At 33.8% G+C, this 14,830-nt stretch overlaps 1 protein-coding gene across 6 annotated transcripts in view; it reads left to right on the forward strand.

The window, feature by feature from the left end:
• The window catches only part of Ptbp3 (polypyrimidine tract binding protein 3), a 96,181-nt gene extending 84,704 nt beyond the window's left edge, over positions 1-11,477 (forward strand). For all 6 annotated transcript variants that reach the window (XM_076845679.2, XM_076845676.2, XM_076845674.2 and 3 more), the window contains 4 exons: positions 1,578-1,670; positions 2,528-2,744; positions 6,243-6,320; positions 6,444-11,477. In XM_076845679.2, the coding sequence (XP_076701794.1) occupies positions 1,578-1,670; positions 2,528-2,744; positions 6,243-6,320; positions 6,444-6,576 (521 nt within the window). In that variant the 3' untranslated portion in view covers positions 6,577-11,477. The remainder of the gene's footprint in view (positions 1-1,577; positions 1,671-2,527; positions 2,745-6,242; positions 6,321-6,443) is intronic.
• The last annotated feature ends 3,353 nt before the right edge of the window (positions 11,478-14,830 follow it).

The raw sequence follows: 14,830 nt of genomic DNA on the forward strand, positions 1-14,830 counted from the left end.
TTAAAAAAAAAAAAAAAAACTTACTCGGGCTTGGGTTGTGGCTCAGAGGTAGAATGCTTGCCTACCATGCATGAGGCACTAGGTTCATCCTCAAGCACTATTGTTATAACTAAAAATAAATATTTTTTAAAATTATTTTTAAAAAATTACCCATACCTTGAAGAACAAATTGTGTGTGTTTAGTTTTTTAAAGAATATCTACTTCAGCCACTTGTCATTGCCAAGAAGGGCAGCAAATTTGGAATGCTTTTCTCTGTTTTAAATTTGAAAAGTACAGTTCATTTCTAGGTTTTTAGTTGCCTTTAGGTGCTTGACAAGATAACCAGCTGTCCTCTGTGTCCCTTGTAGGCATTCTTTTATTGCATTGCAAAGTATGATAATGATACTCTTTTATGCATAAGCTGTATATATTATAATACACTGGATGGAGAGAAATAAGAAAATGCTATTTATATCACAGAACCTTTTAATTTCATCTGTAGATTGAAATTCATAAAATGTAGTTTTTTCATGTTGGTTTATATAAATAGATTGGTATAAATAAGAGTTTGAGGCGAGGTGCTGTGTTACACACCTGTAATATCAGCTACTTAGGAGCTGGGGTGGGAAAATCACAAGTTCAAGACCAACCTCAGAACTTAGGCCCTAAGCTATTTAGCAAGACCCCATCTCAGAATAAAATAAACAAAAGGGTTGGATGTGTCACAGTGGTAGAGCACCCCTGGGTTCAATCCCCAGTACAAGGGGGAAAAAAACTTTGAAACAGGGTGTGGCAGTGCATGCCTATAGTCTCAGCTACTCAGGAGGCTGAGGAGGAAGAATTGTTTGAGCCTCATGGGTTTCAGACCAGCTGGGACAATGTAGCAAGACCCAGTCTCAAAAAAAATTAATTATTTTTTCCCCACATCCATATATGAATCATTTTTTCCATTCTCTGGGATGTGGAATCCACTTTGGGAAACTCCTTATTAAGAAAAAAATTGAGTGTAATGAGATGAATTAAGAGGCCATTGTGGTAGTTCTCATAGTCTCATGGGAAATGGTGATAGCTATGATGATAGTGAGGATTGTGAGAAGTGGACAAATGTAAGAGAGAATTTAGGCCATAGAATCTGTGGGTGCTAGTGAATGGTAATAGACTGGATGTAAGGGTTTAAGGAAAAGGAGATGTTAAGGATATCTCCCATTGAGCTGGAATTGTGGCTCAGTGGTAGAGTGCCCGCCTAGTATGCATGAGGCACTGGGTTCGATCCTCATTATCACATAAAAATAAAATAAAAGTATGGTGTCCACCTAAAACTAAAAAATAAATATTAAAAAGAAAGATGACTCCCAGGTATCTGACTATAGTAATTATGTACATGATGCTACCATTTATCCACAGCTATTCAGCACTGAAAATGGGGAGAGCAGTGGGGATGAACGTGTTTGGAACGCATTAAATTTGAAGTGTTTATGGGACATCCAAGTGAAAAACTTGAGTAGATAAATAGATCTGGGACTTGGGTGAATATGTATGAAAGAGTAAAATTAATTAAACACTAAATAGTGTTTTTGTTTTGCTTTGTTCTAATTAGGAGTATATGGTGATGTCCATAGAGTGAAGATCATGTTTAATAAGAAAGAAAATGCCTTGGTTCAGATGGCAGATGCAAGTCAAGCTCAGCTAGGTACTAATTATTAATAATAATGTGATGATGATGGTGATGACGATGACCACCTACCTTTGAATTTTCCTTCAATATAAACAAATGTAAAGCTATTAGAAATATAATATTATAAGAGTACTTGCTGGTGGTAATATCTTCATTTTATTTGTACTTGCTTATACTTTAAGTTTTAAAGATGTTTTGTCTGAATTACGAATTACTCTCTTTTTCTGAAGTTCATTTATCTATTTGATCTTTCATTAAGTTTAATAAACATGGCATTTTGTTTCATTTTATTTGGTTTTGTTTTCCTTCTAAATGAAGTTTTCTTTAACAGTTGAGTGGCTCAAAAGTTTAGGCAAACTTCCAAATGATGGTATAAGAAAGTGTCTTTCTAAGGCTATACTGTAACAAGGACTATTAAAATATTGCTACTCAGGGGCTAGGGAATGTAGCTCAGGTAGAGCAGCTATTAGTTGCTCAGCATGCCCAAGGTCCTGGGTTCTGTCCCCAGCACTACAAAAGGAAAAATAACAATAGTAAAAGAAAAACATCACTAGTCTTTATTTCTTTGCTTTAGATAAAACGAATATATTCAGTAACCATTTCATTAATATTTACTGTGTTCCAGGCATTCTGAAACTTCCTAGCACTCTGCTTAGAAAGTAGTCCCCCCCTTTTTTTTTTTTTTTTTTTGTTTAAAATGCTTTCATTATAATAAAATGAGGTTATTTAATACATTTCCCTAAAATATTTTGGATTTAAAACTCTTTTAACACTTAAGCTGACTATAATTTTAAATGACTAAATGATAACTTAGGACATACTACTGAGAGTCTAACTTAATACTCAAACTTCCCTTTTCTCCTGTACACTAGCAATGAACCATTTAAGTGGTCAGAGACTTTATGGAAAAGTGCTTCGTGCTACGTTGTCCAAACACCAGTCAGTTCAGCTTCCTCGAGAGGGACAAGAAGACCAAGGTCTGACTAAGGATTTCAGCAATAGCCCTTTGCATCGCTTTAAAAAGCCTGGCTCTAAGAATTTCCAGAATATCTTTCCACCATCAGCCACTCTGCATCTTTCCAACATTCCGTATGTACCTAATAAGTTACTTATTTAGGTGATTGATGATCTATAGTATGTGGTCTGGGAAAAGTAAAACAGGGAAACTATTCTAGCTATATCTCCAGTCATGCTTTCCAAAAGTGATCCAATGTTTTGTAATTTTTATTTCAAGTAGAAAATGAACAATTAGTTGCTGTTCGGTAATATAAGGGCATAAAAATAAATGCAAGTGGAAATATTCCTGCCCATTCCTTTGTAGAAGTAACAACTTTTAAGTAACTAATATAGCAAAAGCAACTTATGTATCTAAGAATTTCCTAAAAATGAATTCTCTACTCTTTATCTACAAACTACAAAGTCATAAATATGTTATATATATGGATTACTTAAAAGCTATAAAAGTTATCTTCCTGTAAGCCACTTTAAGAAGATCTCTGTTAAACAGTGTTTTATTTATGTCTTCTTCAGTTATCAGATTCTAACTCAGGGATTAACCATCTGTAGCCCATGTCTGTTTTTGTATGGTCTGTGGACAAAGAATGATTTTTATATTTTAAAATGGTTGGGAAAAAAAAGAAAAAAAAAGTGATATGATAAAATTCAGATTTCCCTTTACTTTCCTTGAAGTTTGGTGTAAGTCATAAGTAAGTTTTGGCTGTACTCATCATGGAATATCTGTGGCTACCTTTGAGCTACAGTAGCAAAGCTGAGTAGCTGCAGTAGAGATTATATGGCCCACAAAGCCTGAGATTTTTACTATCTGGCCCTTTAAGAAAAACAGGCAACTCCTGTTCTAATTCTTGAAATCGTAGACTTACAGAAATGGCAATTTTGTGTATTTTAAACTAATTTATCAAATGGGGTAACCTTTGAAAAGAGGAGTAAAAGCTGTGGGGAGTGTATTTGTATATGTGTGTGTAAAAATTTGACCTATTTTTAAGTCCCAAGTTTTCAGTTCTGTGAATATTTCAACCAAATTGACACAGGAGCATTAGAAATCATAATCTCAAGCTTAGATTTACAATAATTAACATTATAATATATTCTTATATAATTACCTACTGTGTACTACATTTAAGTTTTTGTAGGTGGTATGATAGGACAGAATAGGTTAAAGACTGAAGAGATAGGGTTAAAGTTCTGGGACATTATTAAGAATAAGAAGGTAAGCTAAGGGCTGGGAGTGTTGTTTTCCTGCCGTGTTCAAAGACCTAGGTTAGATCTTAAGCACCCCCGTTCCAGCGGGAGCTAAATAGGAAAGGAAAATAATTACTTTAAATAGTATTCAATGCCCACCTCTCTGCTTGTCTGATTAGGCTATGAGGAGAAATGTGATTTGGGCAGTGGATCAAATCTCATCCAGCTAGGAAATTGTGGAGGAGTCACTTAAGGAAAAAAAATCTACAGTGCTAGAGTACATGGATCTAGAAGTTCAATACCTCATCACTGTGGAATAGCTAAATGGACCTTTCATTGTTGCAGCCAGCATATGTTAATATCCTTTCTGAAAAAAAAAGAAAGGATATTAACATATTTGAACCATCTTCCAAGTTTTGGGCAGTGCACTGATGCTTTACATGTTGCCTCATTTCATCTCCATAACAGCCCTTTTTGGCAGGGAAGCCAAAAAGTTTTAAAAAAATAATGTAAGATTTATATAACATTACATTTTCCATTTTGGTTGCTTTTAATTGTATAGTACAGTGTACATTCACATTAAATACATTCACATTGGGCCTGGGGTTGTGGCTCGGTGGTAGAGCACTTGCCTACCATTTGTGAAGCACTGGGTTTGATTCTCAGCACCACATATAAATAAATTAATAAAGGTCCATCAACAACTAAAAAAAAAATTGAAAAATACATTCACATTATTTTGCATATATAACTTTCAGCTGCAGAAACTCTTCATCATCCCTAATTAAAACTACATTCACAAGCAATAACTCCCATTTCTCCGTAATCCTGGACCCTGGTAACCACTGTTCTATATTCTGTCTTTGTCAATTTCTCTATAATAACCTTTAAAGCTGTTTGCAGTGGTGTGCACACCTGTAATCCCAGCAGCTTGGGAGGCTGAGGCATGAGGATTGTAAATTCAAAGGCAGCTTCAGCAACTTAACAAGGCCCTGAGCAAATTATCGAGACCTTGTCTCAATGAAAAAAAAAAAAAAAAAAGGCTGGGGATGTGACTCAGTGGTTAAGTACCTCTCAGTTCAATCCCTGATACCAAAAAAAGCATCTATAATAATAATCCTTAAAGTAAGGTCATCCCTTACTTCAAGGGTTATTATGAAATAAATGAAAATAGTTTCATTTTGCTGATGGAACTAAGATTCACGATAAGTAATTTTACTCAAAATTATATACCAAATGAGTGAGGAATAAAATTGGAGTTCATATCTGTCTCTGCAGAGCCAGTATTTGCTCTACACTATTATTGCTGGCAATCATGAGAAGATGAGGAATCTACTTTTCATCTATTAACTCTCATGTGATAGATCACTGTATTATAATCTTGTCTACTATTGCATAACAGATCACAGAAGAATGTAACAGCTTGGCACAGAAGTAAATATTCAAATACTCATTATCTTATATTGTTACAGTGAATCAAGAATAGCAAGGTGACTTAGGTGGGTAGGTTTACTGAGATTCTTTCATAAGATTGCAGTCAAAATATTGGGGTGGAGGGGCATAGCTCATAACTATGGAGCTAATGTAGTTGACTTCAGTAGCAGAGCATGTGCTTAGCATGTGCAAGGTCCTGGGTTTAATTTCCAGCACCAAAAGCAAAGTCTAGGCAAGGGTGCAATTAATTAAAGGAGCATATCATTATTTCTGTTATGTCCTAAAAATTACAGAGGTCATTTCTATTCAGTTATAAGAGGGAAATATTAGGGCTTGGGTTGGGGCTCAGTGGTTGAGTACTCATCTTCCATGTGTAAGGCCCTAGGTTTGATCCTTAGCACCACATAAAAATAAAATAAAGGTATCATGTCCATCTACAACTAAAAAAAAATTTAAAAAAGGGAGAGAGAGGAATAACCTCCAGGGGCGTGAATATTAGAAGGCAAAAGTAATTGGGGGCCGTCTCAAAGCCTGGCTACCACAATTCTGCTGTCAGGATTACTTTGAAAACAATTGAAGATGTAGAACCCTGGACTATAGCCAAAAGAACAGACCTAGAGAAGTAACTTTGGAAGTACTGGAATTAATTACTGGAGTCAAGTGGTGTGAAGAATAATCACTTTGATAGAATATACATATAGAAGGAATTTTTTGACCTTTATATACATGACATTTTTTTTTTTACAACAAAGATTGAGACAAAATTCCATTGTTTAAGATGTATGTGCCATCTTGAATATTTTCCTGGATACTTCCAAATCATGTCTGTTACCTGGCTCAGTAATTCTGCTTGAAATGTAAAATACTAGAGAGAATTGATGATTACCAGAGTTAATCTGTGCTTCATTTGAGAAGTGGAGCTGATGTAGTTGACATTCTGTAATGTTTTCACAGCCCTTCTGTTACAATGGATGATTTGAAGAACCTTTTCACGGAAGCTGGATGTTCAGTGAAGGCTTTTAAATTCTTTCAGTAAGTCCTTGCTTTTACAAAATATATTATTTAACACACCATGCAAATTTCTAAGAGTCTTCTGGTGGAAGAAGGTTTGGAAACAATTCTGAATACTTTCTCTATTTCTTATGCCATTTTCAGGAAAGATCGTAAAATGGCGCTCATTCAGTTGGCATCTGTAGAAGAAGCAATCCAGGCCCTCATTGAGCTTCATAATCATGATCTTGGAGAAAATCACCACCTCAGAGTTTCTTTCTCAAAATCTACAATCTGACTTTTCTGTGAATTTTTCTCCTCTAAAACTGGACCATAATTTTACTAAAACCTACAGTCATAGACTGAAGTAGCTCAAGACCAATTTTGCCTCTTTCAAAAAAATAACTCTGAGATTCATATTCAAGTATATTCAAAACAAGGGATGGTCTCTGCCCCCCCCCCACCCCATTTCTTCCCCTTCCAGTATGTGATCGAAGGTTTGTTATTCCTTTGTACTATGGTTTGTATAAAAATAACCTTCAGGAAAAAATCAGGAAAAGTATTTTTTAGTAATTTAATTCCCTATGTTAAATTAGATTTCAAAAGAACATGCTTTCTTTTAGTTTGGGTCCAGATCAGCCTTATACAACATCTCTAAACTCCTTGTGAGCTTTGAGAAATTTAAACATATGGACTTTTAAAATTACTTGATGTAAGTAATTTAAATCACTTGCAACCAAGTTTTTAACTATGATTAGAAATTTGACCCCTGTAGGAAATTATGTTCACTTATAAATTATGTCAAATATTTGCCATATATTGATGGTTATACATATAAACACATTGAATTATATTATATTGGAAGCAGACTTATAAATGTGCATGTTTTCTTTCAATGATTTCTTTTTTTTTCTACTGTATGACACTCCTTTGAATATGTATATCTTACCTTTTTAAGACTATCTGGAAAAAATTAAGTGTTTCAGCTGTCCCCAGGGAAATTAAGAAGAATCCAACCAGGATCTATTAATAAGTCAGAATAATTAATACTTTTATTAGAAAAATCATGTTTTAAATTTCAAAATGATACTGATTTGTCAAGTAATATAATATGATCTTGAAAATTTTTTAAAAAATAATCCTACTTATAAACTACTTTTTTATAATTGTTTTCAGGAAAAAAAGTTTACAGTCTTAAGGAAATATTCAGGTCTATCATATGGTTTGACAGATTTTTTAGAAGTTATTTTTGGTAAGGTCTTCTTTTAGAAAAAATTAATCTCAAGGGTTTTTTGTACCACTATAATCTATCTAATACTTATTCAGAATTACTGTGTATTTACTTAATTTCTTCTTATGTGCCTTATTATGTGCTTAAGATACAATAGGTTAGAGTTTTATCTAAATATCTTGAAAACTATATTGTGGGCTTGGTGAGCATTTTGTTTTTGCTTTCTCTGGTTTGGTAAGGATTTTAAAGATTTTTTGTTGTTATTTTCATTACAATTTTAAGTGGTTTTCAATAAGTAATAGTTTTTATTCAAATCTTTGGTGCTTTGGTGCAGAGATGGGGTGGGGAAGGGTGAATGGTTTTGGGAATAACTCAGTACACATTTGTAGGCTTCTTTACATTGTGACTTGTAGCAGTTATTGCCAGTTATCATACACCATTCTGGGGCTATAGAATGCAATCTCAGTTTCTGGATCTTTTCTAATCTTTATTGCCCGTCAGAATTTGTCTCAGGATTACTTGGTTCTTTTCAGTACTCAAGTGAGAACTTGCTTTTCTTTGTTAATGTAACTTCATTTCTGAATGCCCACATAATTGGAGTATGAGAAAGCAAGTTATTTCTCATACTTTCCCTCTCTTTCTGGTTGAATGTAAGAGTACATTTTAATGTTGCTTCAGTGATTGTATTATGTAAAATTGTTTCTTTTTAACAAGAAACTGCTTTATTATTCCTTCAATGCTTGATCAGATTTTTTTAAAAAAGCAGAATTATTCAGAGGGATTAATTTCATCCACCCATTTACACTTTTCATAATTCTCAGAATGGTTCATCTTAACTTTTCAAAGAATATCTCAAATCATTTTGCTTTATTCCAGCCATTAATTTGAACATAGGTTGTTTTTGGGAAGCTGAAAGAGATTATAGGTTGTAACTCAACACTGAGTAACAGTTAATTGGTAGAATATAAAGGTCATTAATTTGAGACCTTCGAAATGGCTGAATAGATAGGTATACTATCATTTATCTATTGTTTTTTTTCCCCCACTTATGAAATACATTTTTGCCCTAAACACCCAAGTAGGAGAGGAAGGGAAACAAATTGGAAAATCTCCCAAAATTTGTTTTTGTGTTTTGTTTTTCCTTCTACACAAGCAACTTTCAGTGACATGTTAAATTGGATTACTTTGTTTACTTTGGGATGACTATGTAATTTATTAATTCATAATTCTCATAACATCCAGCATTAAGTGTAGCAAATAACTGATAGCAGAAGGGAAATAATGGTTTGAATGTAATTTTGAAGTGGGGGATGGCCTTTAAATCTGAGAAAGAACATTTGAATCCTTTTCAGGGATTTATGTAGATATGTGTGTGTGTGTTGTTTGTGTGTATGTGTGTGTGTGTGTGTATAGATTCATGTATATACATACATACACTTCTAATGTATATACATATGCACATTACATACATTTTTATTTATTGAAAAAGAAAATTAACCAAATTAAGATTTGGAAAAGTGGGATATTATTTTAAAAGTGCATGTTTGAAGCCATCAGATTGTGTCTAAAATTAGCTATAGAGAACATGGATGTTGTCCATATTGAACTCTTTGCTATTAGAATTATAGAGATCTACAGTATTTGTGTTGACATAGTTTTTGTAAAAAGACTCAAAAAAAAATTTCAGGATAGTGGAAAAACTAGATTTGTTTTTTTATTGTTTGTTTTGGCACACATTTTTTTTTTCCAGTATCTTCTAAGCAGTGGTTTGTTTTCACTGTTGATCTATCATAATATCCTATTTTTAACTTTATTCACTTTATTTTAAGATATACTTTTATCACTTTTCAAGGTATATTGACTTACACAAAGTGTGTGTGCATATATCAGGAGTTTAAAAAATAGCAGTACATATTTAACAATAGCAATTTATGCCAAAACATCTTACGTTGAGATTTAAATAAATTACATAGCAGTTAAATGTGTTTCATGTAATGTACAAATAGAAAAATGATGCATTATCTTAATCTGTAACTTATTGGAGAAATATCAGGATTACCTAGTAGCTCCTACAGAGAATGCCATAAATTCTTCAAGACTGAATATTACGATCATTTATTTGTAGAAATGTTTAAACTCGGTTTTTAGAGCCATAATTTTTGCTTGCCTAATTCTTGATGGGAGTGAGGTCTTCGTTGTCTCCATCTGCTATTGTGGTCATCAGTTCTACTTCATTTTAAGAATTAGCTCCTATGAATCTCTGTTCAGCTCCGAAACTTTGTTCAAAGTCTCCATGTCATCAGTGATGTTTATATTTGAGTGTATTGTCATGTAGAGTCTCTTCTACTCCCATTAAATATTTTTGGACAAAAATGACAAATTCAAAAGCATATCTTTTCCTTCCCATTAAGTCCCTTAAAAACCCTAAGTTTGCCAAACGATCAGCCTGTTTCTTAGAAAACCTAATGTGTACTGCTATTTTTAAAACAGCAACAACAAAAAGGACAGCATCACTATGTGTAAAGCATTTTTCTTAGTCTTTTCTTTGTCTTGATCTTCTGTTAATGTTATCTTGTTATCTGTTAATGAACCTGCCAGACCTAAAATACTCTTATTGTGCTAAAACATGGTTTAGATTGCACAAAACTTTTAAAAGTATAACTCAGCTGTCTTTTAAAAGAGTTGTGTTGATACCTGTAAGACTATTTGCAGTCTTTTTTCAGAGCAAATTCTACCAATGGCTTAAAAAATAAAAAAAACCTAAATCTTAATTTGGGGGGTTTTATAAAGGGAAAAAAGCAAAACAGGACCAAAGTTTATGTGCCTTCTTCAGTAGTCTTAAATGACCTTTTCTCCTTGTTCGAGACTAAGATAGTATCAGTATTCTGGTTTTCAGGTAATATGTACTATAGAGTTTTAAAAGAATGTTGTCCCACAAACTAGTCATACAAGCAAATAATTGTAACTGTGTTAAGTCTCAGTTATACTTTTGTCTTATCACATAATCTTCATTATAGAGCATTATGCTGGTTCAAGAACAGAGCTGCTTTGTGGTAGTCACCTTAGTTTTTGCAACCTGAGGCATATGTTCCAGAGAACAGGGATATTTGTCTGGTCCAGTGACCTTGGTGATGATACTCTTGATTGAAAGCTGCTTATGGCAAATTTAACTCAACACTCTTAGCAGATTATTTTTGTTGTTGTTTTCAGTTCTTGGATCTATGTAGTAGTTGTAATAAATATTTAAATAGCTATTTTGGGGGTCATTAAAAAGAATCATACTCTGGCCTTTTTCCTTTACCATTCACTGTTACCCAGATCTTTTAAAAATTCATCCCCATCGAAAAATTACTAATTATAAAGATTGCTGACCAAGCAAAGTTTTGCATCAAAATGTCACCTCATTGCTCTGACCAAAGACTGAGTGTTCTGGTTTTAACTCCTCTGTGAAACATTTTCCCCAAGCTCCTTTCTGAAAGACCCAGTTGAGAGCGGCCTTTACTTTGTATTTTCTATTGGTGAACAGACTACTTAGAGAATATGGGAGTTCAAATGTGAACAGATGGATTAGGATGACAAGGGTTTGATGGGCATTTTCAGTACTGTATTTAAGAAAAACAAAACAAAATAGCACAGCTAGGAGCCTCTGACATAGTCTTGTGTTTTATGTGATCTGTTCATGAAAGTCCCTTTTTTCAGTTTATAAGAATAAAATGCTGTAAATATTTGTAACAACATTTTTTTTAACCAGGCCAAAAAAGAAAAAAGGTTTTTGGGAACAAGTTAACATATAAAGTGGTTTTATATAAAAACATCAATTGTCTTGTATATTTTGATAAGCAGCAGTACCAGCTTTCATTTGTAATACAGTTTGTGGCATTGGAAGAAAAGGACTCTGTGATTGTTGAAGTGAATTATGTTATAAATGCAAAGAGAAGATAAAATATTAAAAACATATTTTCTAACTACGTAGTGCATGGTTAATTCAAGCTTCTGTACACTACAGTATATTCCATTTTCCTTCAGTTTGTATATTTGCTATAACTTGATATTTCCAATCTCTTTTCCTAACAAATATAGCATTGTAGCATGCCTTTTAATAAATGTCATGACATCTGTACTCTCTTAAAAATTTTCTGTGTTCTTGTCTGTACTCTGGGTTTCCCCTTGTCTTACCTGTAATTCTAATGATGTCATATTGGTTTTTTTTCTCCCATGGTCATCTATCTCAACTTGTCATAGTTTGAGACTAGTAAACACATATTCAGACCATTTTAAAACTGAAAAAAATTAAAGACACTAAAATCTACTCTTTTTTTTTTTTTTTTTTTGGTGGTGCTGGGGATTGAACCCAGGGCCTTGTACATGTGAGGTAAGCACTCTACCAACTGAGCTCTATCCTCAGCCCCTAACTATTTCTCTTTTAGTTTAGGAACAATTCTCATTTTGAGGAGTAAGGTGCTTTTCTAATCTTCTATGTATTTCCCCACCTCACCCCACTTCTCTCTGCCTGTATGTACAGTGCCAAATTATAGTTAGAGCACTATTTCCAGTTTGGTTCAATTTTTGGCTTACATATAGGATTTATATACATACACTTAGATGTGAAGTATGATCTCAGATCTCAAATCCAGAATTGGTGTCCTTTTGAATTAAAGGTTATCAGTTAGCAACTGACTATAAATTGCTTTTCCTTACACAACTATTTTACTTCTTAGTTCTTTAAGGAATTTTTGATTGCAAGAATCTAAGCAGTTATAATTTATTTTAATCTTTTACCCAAGGATCTCTTAGAAGTGGAAATTTACCGGAATAGAAAATTAGGTGTGATCACTATTGACTTTACTGACTTACTTATAAATTCTGTTACCTCCATAAATATCACTAGAGAAATAAGTACAAACTTTAGCGTAAGAGGCATTTTTTATCAGGAAGATAAAATAACTATGTTCAAATGAGACTTTTGTCAACTAGATTTTGAGGTACTAATGTGCATAGCACAGAGCTTATAACCATCACTTAATAGTCATGCAAGTTTGAATATAAAGGACCTAAGAGAACACCTAGTTCAATTTTCTGTTAATTGCAGAATCTAAACTAGAACCCAGGTCTCCTTGGCTTTATCTAGTGCCCAGTGCCCTCTATTGTACCCAGTTTTTGGCAGTCCTATACTACCAAATGCTACTAATGTTATGATCTTGAAGATCTGTGCCTTAGGATGCTTGTGTATTCTGAAAACTTACCAAAACTAACTTAAAGATGTCGAATAAGTGGTGGGAGAGTTTCTGCTGAAGTGTAAAATGCTTACCTACTTATAAAATTTTTAACTGAAAATGTAACTTTACATTATAAATTTAAGAAAACTGACTCTTTAAAAAAACGTATTTCTCACAGCTCCAGATCCTACAAATCCAAAATCAAGGAGTGAGCATTTTTAATTTCTTCTAGTGCCTCTTTCCTTGGCTTGTAGATCTCTGCCTTCTCCAAGATCCATTTTATGCCTTTATGTGATTTTCCTCTGTGTCTCTGTCCTGATCTCTTGTAAGGACAATAATCAGAATATATTAAGGCCCATCCAGATCTCATTTTAACTCCTTAAAGGCCCAGTCTCCAGTGTATTCAGATTTTGAGACACTGGGGATGAGACTTCAACATGTGGATTGGGATGGGAAGGACACACAACTGAATCAATACCCTGTTTAATAGAATATATTCAGGTCATCAGATACTGATTATGCCAACAGTTGAGCTAATGCTGGGAAAAATACAAAGAGTTAAGGACATGGTGACTTTTAAGAATGTGTAATATAGTGGAAATATTGATAGCTTGAATTCCTGCTTTTTGGTAAGAAGCTACAAAGTGACTCATGAGGGCTCTGTCTTCCAGCAAGCATACATCTGGCTGAAATGATCCTACAGATAGTATGGATATAGAAATATATACCCTGTAATAATTTTTATACTTTTTGCTCTTAGAAATAAGTCATTCCAAAACAGGCAGGTGGTGTACACCTGTAATCCCAGCTACTCATGATCTCTTCTGAGGCAGGAGTGCTGCAAGTTTGACACCAGCCTCAGCAACATAGTGAAGCCATAAGCAACTGTCTCAAAAAAATAAAAATAATGTAGCTCAGTGGTGAAGTACTACTCCTGGGTTTAATCCCCAGTACAAAAAAAAAAAAAGTCCAGAGCAGTGATTATTTCTAAGATAAATGCTTGAACAGTTAAAGAAATGGATCAAGGTAATTGGGCACAAACAGACTATGCCCTTTTTTGTGATGTGTTGAGATATTGGGGATTGGGCCCTCAAATACTCCCTGTGAGGTACATCCCCAGAGCTTTTTTTATTTTGAGATAAGGTCTCAATAAAATTGCCCAGGCTGGCCTTGAACTTGTAATCTTCCTGCCTTGGCTTCCCAAATAGCTGGGATTATAGGAATGCAGTACCACACCCACCTGTGCCCAATTTTTAATGCCCAAAATTTGTTACTGTATTCTTTGAGTTTATTCAAATAATTTATGCTAAAGTGAGAAAATTCTAATAACAGCTTTGTGGAACTACTGCTTTCTTTCAGCCACAGGGTTTTAATGTAGAATTCCTAACTCTGCTAGATAGTATAATTAACTAAAAAAGTTAATGATTCTAATATTTCATAAAGATGCATTTCTTCTGTCCGTATGTTTGTTCAAAGAATATAGACAAGATAACAGGAAAAACTCAGTAGTTCTGTTGGAATAAATTGTCCTGTCCTCTATTAGATTGTGTAAGCACCTGTATCATTGTTCTGTGCCTAAGGTTATGTAGTTTACTGCTGAGTTCTTTTTTTTTTTTTTTTTAATTTTTTTTTTTAGTTGTAGATGGACACATCTATCTCTCTCTCTCTCTCTCTCTCTCTTTCTTTCTTTCTTTCTTTCTTTCCTTCCTTTCTTTCCTTCCTTCCTTCCTTCCTTTCTTTCCTTTATTTCTTTCCTTCCTTCCTTCCTTCCTTCCTTCCTTTCCTTTCTTTCCTTTCTTTCTTTCTTTCTTTGTGTGGTGCTGTGGATTGAACCCAGTGCCTCACACATGCAAGGCAAGCACTCAATCACTGAGCTACAACCACAGCCCTACTGCTGAGTTCTTGATTGTGCATAATACAAATGTCAAATTCTAACCTGTTAAGACATTGTGTTTAACCAAAAGAAAATTGGTATTAACTATACAAATGTTACAGTATACTTCAGGACAAAAGGCATTTTAGAAATAAAGGGATAATGGAAAACTAGTAATGTAAATGAGTAATATCTGGTTAAAATGACATGTAAGAATCTCACAATTGTGATT

Source organism: Callospermophilus lateralis, chromosome 2 (assembly GCF_048772815.1).
Source record: "Callospermophilus lateralis isolate mCalLat2 chromosome 2, mCalLat2.hap1, whole genome shotgun sequence".
NCBI lineage: Eukaryota > Metazoa > Chordata > Mammalia > Rodentia > Sciuridae > Callospermophilus > Callospermophilus lateralis.